The sequence below is a fragment of the Halichoerus grypus genome, chromosome 9 (genome assembly GCF_964656455.1).
Source record: "Halichoerus grypus chromosome 9, mHalGry1.hap1.1, whole genome shotgun sequence".
In the NCBI taxonomy this organism is placed as follows: Eukaryota; Metazoa; Chordata; class Mammalia; order Carnivora; family Phocidae; genus Halichoerus; species Halichoerus grypus.
Genome location: NC_135720.1, coordinates 105874927 through 105884979, shown reverse-complemented (window position 1 = coordinate 105884979; position 10053 = coordinate 105874927). Strand labels below are relative to the sequence as shown.

The 10053-nt window shown below is 51.0% G+C and overlaps 1 protein-coding gene across 4 annotated transcripts in view; it reads left to right on the top strand.

Moving 5' to 3' along the window:
- Positions 1-424: 424 nt before the first annotated feature.
- The window catches only part of CUL9 (cullin 9), a 36649-nt gene continuing 27020 nt past the window's right edge, over positions 425-10053 (top strand). For 2 of the 4 annotated variants that reach the window (XM_036124035.2, XM_036124034.2), the window contains exons 1-8: positions 490-2839; positions 3400-3554; positions 3889-4398; positions 4899-5034; positions 5182-5375; positions 5634-6039; positions 6441-6633; positions 8796-9003. In XM_036124035.2, coding sequence (XP_035979928.2) covers positions 2074-2839; positions 3400-3554; positions 3889-4398; positions 4899-5034; positions 5182-5375; positions 5634-6039; positions 6441-6633; positions 8796-9003 — 2568 coding nt within the window. In that variant the 5' untranslated portion in view covers positions 490-2073. Of the gene's footprint in view, positions 2840-3399; positions 3555-3888; positions 4399-4898; positions 5035-5181; positions 5376-5633; positions 6040-6440; positions 6634-8795; positions 9004-10053 lie in introns of all 4 variants that reach the window. The other 2 variants (XM_036124036.2, XM_078055306.1) reach the window with 2 other exon arrangements.

Here is a 10053-nt window from a genome sequence, read left to right as displayed (position 1 = left end):
GGAACTCTGCGACTTAACTGAAGGAACATTTCGGGGAGTTGGAGCCTTTGTCTCTGTGCGTGGCTTTGTTAGGTTTTTAGGCCAACACAGAGATGAGCAATTTTAATTAATAGGCAAAGTGACTCAACCAATCCAAAGCACTGCCGAGGGGAAGTGCTTGGGAAACTTATGGCCACGTGATCTAGTGAAAACTCAGAGGACAGACAGCTCCAGGGTTGGGAGTGCAGATTTCAGGGGCATGGGGAAGGCCGACCTAGGAAATGCGAGAGGTGGCTCGGAGATGAAGGAGGGAAAGTGCTGCGTACTTCTGCGGCGAGGAGCAACGCGACTGTGAGCGCGGGCTCCGCCTGCAGCGCGCCGTGCGCGCAACGGCGCGGCCACTACGCATGCTCCACTCGCGCGCCCTTCCGCCACGCTCGGCTCTGGGCCGCCGGGGCCCCCGTAGAAGCCGGGCCGCGCCCGCCCTGGCCGTGTGACCCGGAAGGGAGCTGCTGAGGAGGCGGGGCCAGGACGGCGGGACCGGCCGCTGGCTCCCAGCGAGGGCCAAGCCGGGCGGTGGGAGGTGAGAGGAGAGTCCTGCGGCGACCCGGTCCCTGCCGCGTCCCCTTCCCGCTCCCTGACCCGCTCTCCGTGGGGCTGATGACGGGCGCCAGGTCTTTTCTCCGAGATTCGCCCGGTCCTGTTCAGCCTCCTCGGACCGCACCCCCCCTCCTCACCCCGCCCCGAAAGCCGTTCCGCTGCCCTGTGGCCTCCCCCGGCACCCCTGATGGTCTGCAGGCTTGGGTCTGACCTTGCTACCTGCTTCTACCTGCTGTCTCATCCCCAGCTCCAGACCTCACCTCTACACCTCAGTTTACTGCTCCTATTCCAGGCCCATGATAGTTCCCCCTCTCCCCCCCACCCCCATTTAGGCCTATCAGTTGTTTTACTTCACCCTGCTCATCGGTTGTCCGCTGCCACATCACCGATTACCTCCCGGTCTTGCCCCGCTCCCCATGCTACCCGGACCCCTGCCCCCATCGAGGTCCACATCCCATGTTTCCCCTCCTCTTCACACCTTTCTTCTGTCATCTTTTATCCCCCCCCATTCCTACTCTCACCGCTCCCCAGTTACCCCCATATTGCTACATACCATACATACCTTTTCCTGATCGCCAGCAGAGCCGTCTTCCTATTCCCATTTACCATTTTCCGGCTTAATACCTCAGTTTATCTGAGGACTGCCCCTCCCTTCTCCAGCTAAGAATAATGATATTAGGTTGTGTTTAGGGAGCTCTCACTATGTGCTAGCGGCTGTTTTAGATGGTCTACATACATGATCTTACTCAGGTTTTTACAACTTTACAATACTATCACCATGTTGCAGAGGAGGGAACTGAGGCTCAGTGGTGAAGTAAGTTGTCCAAAAGTGCTCTCAGAGTAAGTCAAAGAGCCAGAATTCAGAGTCACACCTGAGTCTCACCTGTGCTATATATTGCCTTTCTAACATCTTCACCATCTCCTGATCTCATTTCCTACCCTTCAGCTGCATGATTACCACCTCCCTATATATCTGCCTGACTTAGACCCTCACCAGACATACAACTTATGTGCCAGGTGGAACCTGGTCTTTTTTCCTATAATTTTATCTGGCCCCCTCAGCCCCTCTCCTGCTCACAATACCCTGGTACACTTTCCCCATCCAGCCATCCGGATGTGGGGGCCCACCGCCCAACCTTCTTTCCTCTCCATTCTATCTGCCATGGCCCACTCCTTTATATCCACATTCCAGCTTTACGCTATCATTTTTACTCCCTGTCCTGCCTCTCCTCCACCCTGACTTTCCTCATTTGTTCTGGCTCCACTGTCCCCCATGCTGCTGTCCTGCCTGCTCACCCCTGTTACCTTCTAAGTCTTGATCTGTATCCCTCGGCCATCCTGCTCTTCTGTCCTACCTAGCTGTCACTCTTTTTGTGACCTTCTTGTTCTTATCCTCTTTCATAACCTCTTCCATTTCTTAACCCCCTTCATTTCACCCTCTTGCCATTTCCACTGCATTCTCCTTCCTTCTAAATCCCCAAATATATTCAAGTTATGTATTCTGTCTCATTGTTGGCTTTTTCTCTTTGGTCTGTAAATTCCATCATGCAGCCTACCAGTCACCCTGCACCTGATCTGTGTCTCAAGGTTCCATCTCCTCCATGTAGTCTTTTCCCTTGCCCTCATTGCCTTTATCTTTCTCCTTGTGTGTCCCAGGAGGTCAGGATGGTGGGGGAACGGCGCACCAGGGACCTCATGGTGCCCTTGGGGCCCCGGCTGCAAGCATATCCTGAAGAGCTTATTCGACAGCGGCCTGGGCATGATGGGCATCCTGAATACCTGATCCGATGGAGTGTTCTGAGGTGTGGGGAAGTGGGCAGAGTGGGTGTGGAAGAGGGCAAGACAGAGCACATCCTCATGTGGCTGTCAGCCCCCGAAGTCTACGCCAACTGCCCCATGCTGTTAGGTGAGCGGGCACTATCTAAGGGACCTCAGCATGAACCAGCTGGGGGTTCAGGAAGCTTTCCCCGAGATCCAGGAGGTCTGGATGACACAGCAGTGGGAGAGATGGAGGCTGATGTGCGGGCGCTGGTGCGCAGGGCTGCCAGGCAGCTGGCAGAAGGTGGGACCTCGAGCCTCACAGCTGCTGTGCTCCACACCATCCATGTGCTCAGTGCCTATGCCAGCATCGGGCCCCTCACTGGGGTCTTCAGGGAGACGGGAGCCCTGGACCTGCTCATGCACATGTTATGCAACCCTGAGCCTCAGATCCGTCGGAGTGCGGGCAAGATGCTACAGGCTCTGGCAGCCCACGATGCTGGTAAGAGACAGCCAGGGGAAGAAGGAAAGCACTGGAGAGAGTGGGGCCACAAGGAGTAAGAACAGAAGGAGGAGGGATTTCCCAACTCTGGAAGAACACCTAGCATTTGGTGAATACCAATTTATTGCCAAAAAAAAAAAAAAAATGTACAGATTAATAAACTATGACAGGTATATAAATAGAATAAAATAATAGTACCCAGTTTATCTGTCCATTTTCAGTGCAGTGGCAGAGAAGAGAATAGGATAGGTTTCTATTTTTAAACGGTAGGTTGAGATTTATTCGTTGATTGTGAAATCAGTTTGGTGGGCTACAACCAACATTTTTTTAATGTAAAATAACTAGCAGGTAGCATAAGGTAAGTTTTGTAGCATTAAATATATGTTTCAGTTGTACGTGGGTGTGTTTGTATCAGGTTACCATGTAAAATGTATACCTTATCGTGAACCTCAGTCACAAAGAAGTTTGAAAACCTCTAGGGTAGGGGATAGATAGTCTAGGAGAGGCAGGGGAAAGTCTTGGGCATTGAGGAGAAGATACAGATTGGGTGTGGATTACAGGGAGTCGGGCTCACGTCCTTCTGTCACTGAGCCAGCAAGATGGCATCGAGCAGCACATGGATTTTGACAGCCGCTATACTTTGCTGGAGCTGTTTGCAGAGACCACCTCCTCTGAGGAGCACTGCATGGCCTTTGAGGGCATTCATCTGCCTCAGGTACTCTGGCAGCTATGGGGGAAATGCCGTGTACAAGGCCGAGGGCATCACTTCTGAAAGTGTGGTTCAGGATTATGCATCAGCACCAGAGCCACTTGGGGAGCTTGCTAAAATGAAGGGTCACGCTTGCTCCCCCACTCAGAATTTCTGAGATTAGAACCCAGGAATCTCTCTTTTAAGACACTCCTTGTGTGTTCTATAAATCACAGTTTGAGACCTTCTCAAAGTGTGGGGCTAGGCGTTCATGTTTCTCTGTAGAGGATGATATTCTGGGGAAAGGAGAGGGGCTGAAGCTGGGAGAAGATGAACCTACACCACAGACTGTGTCCTACAGATCCCAGGAAAGCTGCTCTTCTCCCTGGTGAAACGCTACCTATGTGTCACCTCCCTGCTGGATCAGCTGAATAACAGCCCAGAGCCAGGGGCTGGAGACCGAGGCTCCCTGTCCTCAAGGGAGTTCGGCCGGGAGAAAAGCCGGGGGCAGCGGGAGCTGGAGTTCAGTATGGCTGTGGGCAACCTCATCTCCGAGCTGGTGCGGAGCATGGGCTGGGCCCGGAACTTCAGTGAACAGAGCACATTGCCACTACGGCCTGCCCGCTCCATCTTTCAGCCCTGCATTTCAGGCCCTAGCCTTTTGCTCCCCACCATGGTTGCCACCCCCAGAAGGCAAGAGCGGGCCTTCCGCCAACGCTCTGAATTCTCAAGCCGCTGTGGCTATGGTGAGTATGTGCGAGAGACGCTGCAGGCCGGGATGCGAGTGCGCATGCTGGAGGACTACGAGGAGGTCAGCGCTGGGGACGAGGGCGAGTTCCGTCAGAGCAACAATGGCGTGCCCCCCGTGCAGGTGAGCGAGGGCACGTGGGGGACACTGGTGGGGATCTAGCTGGGGGAGCATAACTGGGGCTTCTATGCAGGGGGCTCTGGCAGGCCACCCCGGGAGAAAAACCCCGTGAGGATTGCAGTGGTTAAAGGGGGTCAGCAGGTGAGAAGGGCTTGGGAAAATTTGGAGGCCTGAGAAAATGGGGTGGGCTGTGAGGTCAACCAGAGACCCACACCCAGGAAGCAGAGCTGTTGCATGGAGACACTCCCTGCGCCCGCACCCGTGGAGTTGGTTAGGAGGGAGTGTCAGAGCAGAGTCCCATCAGGGTTAGGAGGAAGTGAGTGGCAGGGCCCACCCCATAGGGGAAGGTAGCCTTTTGCTATATGGAGGCTTTCCCAAGCCTAGCCAGCTGTGCATCTGAGGACCGTGTGCCCCAGCTCTGGGCCCAGCCTTGTCCTCTCGAGCCTGCACCACCCAGGGCTCAGAAGCCTATTCTTTGCCTCTTTCTTCCTCCCTCCATACAGGTCTTCTGGCAGTCGACAGGCCGCACCTACTGGGTGCACTGGCACATGCTGGAGATCCTGGGCCCTGAGGAAGCCGCCGAGGATGTGGCTTCAGGAGCTGTGGAGAAGGGGGCAGAGGCTCCTCTGCTGGGCACAGGTGAGCCTTGGAGGGCAATGGACAGCATGTCTCTGAACAGAGGAGTAGGACTGGGACGCAGCCACTCCTGAGTAGGAGGTGCCCCAGAGATTCAGAAATGCCCTCTGTTCCCATTGGATGATGGCACCCCTGTTCTTGTATCCTTAGTGCTTCCTTCCTGGGACTGGAAACCTGTGGATGGGCTCTACTCTTTGCCATACCTCCAGCCCGAGCCCCAGAAGAATGAGCATTTGGGATACCTGACCCAGGCCGAGTGGTGGGAGCTGCTCTTCTTCATCAAGAAGCTGGACATATGTGAGCAGCAGCCAATTTTCCAGAATCTTCGGGAGAACCTGGATGAGGTATCATAGGCCTGAGATACTTGGGTTTGGAGTGGGTTTGGAGGTGGGATTCTCTAAGGGAGTTCTAGATAAGGGGGTGCTTAGAGGGAGGCTGGAGCTGGAGATTAGAGAGTATGAGGGGGGCCTGCTGGGGAAGGAGACAAGTGCTGTGAGGTCTAGTATGCAAGGCATGGTGGGAGGCGGCCACCCTCTCTATTCGTGTCCGCAAGACCTTCGCATCTGCTTGTCCCTGAAATGCGTACCCTCTTCTTTTGACAGACCCTGGGTGACAAGGCCCTGGGTGACCTCTCCGTGCCTGTAGAGATCGCTGAGGGTCTGCTGCAGGTGCTCAGCACTCGGTTTGAGGGCAGCACCCTCAGTGACCTGCTCAACTCCCAAATCTACACCAAGTATGGGCTGCTGCCCGATGAACTAAGCATCTCGTCCTCTTTACGAAGTCACTCCTGTACCCCAGATCCAGAAGAGGAGTCCAAGTCAGAGGCCAACTTCTCAGAAGAAGAGACCGAGTCCCCCAAAGCAAAAGCTAAGCCCCCGAAGGCAGATTCAGAACCTGCCAAGGGAAAAACTGAGCCCCCTGTGGCACAGAGTGATTCACAGCTGTTTAACCAGCTTCTGGTGATGGAGGGGATTGCTCTGCCCCCTGAGATGAAGGAGGCAGCCAGTGGTGAGTCAGGTGCTGGGAGGGGAGGGCAAAGAAGTTGGAGCAAGTCCTGGCCTCCAAGAAATAGGGTAGAGGAGAGCTGTGGACTAAGGTTGCTGTTGCATGGGAAAATGCTCTGGAAGCATGCATCCATCTTCCTTCCTTTGACCTTGAGTGTATCTAACCAATCGCTGCTCCCTTCAGTATCCCTGGAAAAGGAGGCTCCGCTTTCCAGAATATCTTCATCTTCAGTGTTTGGCTATTAAATCTCTCACACAGAATTGGAAAAGCTCTGAATACAAAGCTACAGGAATGAATAATGTATTAGAATATCAGTAGGATAGCTGGGCTTGACCTTTAAAGACTTCCAACTTGGAGGAGCCTCAATTTTTTTTAAGCCACTACCTTTCCCTCACCGATTTCAGAAATGGCTAGAGGCTTGCGGGGTCCTGGTCCGCGCAGCTCCCTGGATCAGCATGTGGCAGCGGTCGTGGCCACCGTGCAGATATCCAGCTTGGACACAAACCTGCAGCTGTCAGGGCTCTATGCCCTCTCTCAGGCCGTGGAGGAGGTCACTGATCGGGACCACCCTCTGGTCCGTCCCGACAGATCCCTGAGGTTAGTTAGAATGGTGGGGAGGGAGGGGGGGTTTGGTTTAAGCTGCCATCGGGGGAGGATGTAGGGTGGGAAGGAGCTATATCAGGAATTTGAAAGGCTGAGGGTGAAAGAAGGGTCAGCCTGAGGAGCAGCTGAGCAGAAGGATGCCGTATTATAACAGAATATTATAATATCCTTGGAGGACTTATTCTGTGCCAGGGTCTGTGCTTAAAGTTTTACATGCGTTCTCTCATTAAATCCTCCTCTCTGTCTTCCTTCCCGAGGAAGAGTTGATGCTACGCGCTTAGGCCATTGTATGGGTGAGGAAACGGAACTGTAGAAAATTTAACTCTCGGGGCTTTTTTTAAGCCACTTTTTAATTATACAAATAATACACAAATACATTCTCATTTTAAAAGATCTGAAGAATGTAAAAGAGCATAGAAGGAAAAGACAGAGTCCCTTTTTGCCACTGTTGTCAGTCTGCTGTGGATTCTTCAGACCTTCCACAGATTTACATTTGTCAATGTGTTTGAAAACTGAACATTTTCTGAGTTTGTGTTTAAATCTGTGTAATCACGCTACATGTTTCTACAACTTTCCCCCCACACTCAGTATGTCTGAGAGGGCTCTCCATGTCCATCCACATAGAGCTGCCTCATTACTCTCACTGCTGCATAGGACTTTGCAATAGGATTATCTCCAAGTTCAAGTACAGTGTTCTACTGGATCTGTTTTCCTCACGTCTGCCAACACTGGATATTATAATTTTTTTTTTTTTTTACTCTATCAGATTGGCAGAATTTTAAACGATTGGTATCTTTGTTTTAATTTCTTAGCGCTGATAAGTTAAGCATATTTGCATGTATTTGTTGTGTTTCTTCTTGTATAAATAATCTGTTCTTATCCTTTGCCCATTTTCTTACTGGGTCTTTCGTTTTTTTCTTACTGATCTGTAGGCAATCTGGATATTAATCTGTTACTTATGTTTCATATATCTTGCTGTGTTTTTTTTTCAAAATCATATTAACTCTTTCCTGAATATGAAATAATATATGCCTCCTATAAAAAAATTAGAAAATTATGAAGTTAAAAATAATCTGAAAACCCTTTGCAGAGAGAGTCACTGTTAACATTTTGGTAAACATCCTTACTTATATTTCTATATCCATTCATATATATGATTTATGTGGTATTAACTTGTTTATAATAAATTGTGGCTACAGAAAGGGATTTATATCTGAAGCACATTTGATTCATGTTGTTGTCATCATAAAGCTCATGAGAAAAGACAAAGACAGAACTTTCCTAGGCCACCTCCTCAAGATGCATCTCTCTCACTGTGGAGAAAGATAATTCCAGTTTTTTCCTTCTTACGGTGCTCAGTGTGATCTAGGGACTCTGGAGCACTTCTTCCTTCCCTTCAAATCAGCATTTCTGTAGGACTCTCTCTTTTTCCCTCACATTGCTTCTCTCTTAACTTTGTAGACAGCGTCTTTCATTATGCTCAAGTTTTAGAATTTTAGGTTAGAATATTTTTAAACTTTAATGGCTTCTAGGTTTTGAGTAGGTCTGTCCTATTCTAGGATTATAAAAAATATTTCCCTTTATTTTCTAAATATTTTAAAATCTGTTTGCAGTGTCCTTATGCTGATGGACGGAGGCAGAGTCCCAGCTATAACTGTTTCGGGTGTTTGCACCTCATGGGTTGTGTGGCCCTTGCTGTTCTCACTGGCTGGGATGCCACCCTTATCTAGTGATCCATATCTGCCCTGTGTCATTTCTTAGAGTTTTAATTTTCACGAGTTTATATTTTGATAACTAGCACGCAAGTCTACCACTCTTTCTTTCTAAACATTTCTTGACTGTTCTTACATATTTTCTCATCCCGTGCCTGAATCTACCTGTCCTGTGTTTAGTAAAAAACCTTTTAGGCATTGTGATTAGAATTACATTGAATTTTTAGATTTATGTGCAAAGGTGAGCCAGAGTTTGTAACCATTTTGCCCTATGGCCTCCTTCACGTGGCGAGGGGCCAGAGGCAGTCAGCCTGCAGGGGAGAGGGGCTGAGGAGAAGAGCACGTTGGAGAGGGGTGGGGGGCATGGGTCTTGGTGGAGAGGGCTGGGCAGGGAGTCAGGCGTGACTTTTGGGCTGGGGAACTCCAATGTCTCTTCTCTCTAAGAGAGAAGCTGGTGAAGACGCTGGTGGAGCTGCTGACCAGCCAGGTGGGCGAGAAGATGGTGGTGGTGCTGGCCCTGCGCCTCCTCTACCTGCTCATGACCAAGCATGAGTGGCGCCCCCTCTTCGCCAGGGAGGGCGGCATCTACGCTGTGCTGGTTTGCATGCAAGAATATAAGACTTCCGTCCTGGTGCAGCAGGCGGGGCTGGCGGTGAGTGGACTGGGCCTGGCGGGAGAGAGCGATGGGCAAGAGGGGCAGGCTGAGGGCTGCTGATCTGAGGAGGAGATTTAGACCAGGGAAGAGACCTTGGGACAGAAAGACGCACGGGGGTTGAAGGTTCCAGCTGGACGGTCTTGGAGATTGAGTGCATGTTTGGAGAAGGGGAGAAGGATGTTTTTAAGAATGACTCCCAGGTTTAAAACCGAGCAGCAGAGGGGGTGTGGAGGCCATTTACTCAGTAGGGGAATGTGGGAGGAGGAAGAGGTAGAGGGAGAAGATCCGGAGTTGAGTTTTTAGGTTTGTTGAATTTCCCGTGTCTTTTGAGTTACAGTTAAGTGTTTGGTTAGAGACTAACTTTCTGCATGTGACAAAGTAATTTTTTACCCTTTGATCCGAGTGGTACCCTTATGTAGAAAATACCCCCTCGCCAGCTGTGGGTGCCTTGCCGCCCACGGCCTACAGGATGGGGAAAGGGGGCCCCGTTCAGGAGCTTCCTGACTACTCCAGACAGTGCTGGCTGGTAGGAGGTGTGGGCAGGGTGTGCTCTGTATAGGCTGGGGTCCCTGAGGGGGACGGGTAGGCCTCATCCAGATCAGTTCTGAGACTGGATTCCAACAGTATAATGGCAACAGCACGGACAGGAACACAGGTCCCCTTAGAGCTGGCTGTTCCAGGGCGAGGCTGGGAGGCTCTTTCCTGTAAGGGGCCAGCTAGGTGCTGCTCCTCTGAAGAGCAGCCAGGCATTCATGTCTAGGCCGTGTTTGCTCAAAGAATGCCCTAACCCTTCCAGATTGCATGGCCAAAATACAACATTTGCCCCTAAATTCAAACTCTTGCCCCGTAGCAGAATTGCATCATCTTGTTTATAACTTCAGGTTTATAGAATTCAGCTAATTGGGGGGGGTTAACGAAAGGGAGAAAGCCTCATTATGAGGCTTATTAGCATATGCCTGGAGGGTTCAGGCCTTATAAGGGAGAGTGTCCTGAGAATTGGTTCTAATCTCCATCCCTGGCGGGTTTCTTCTCAAGTGTCAACTCTTT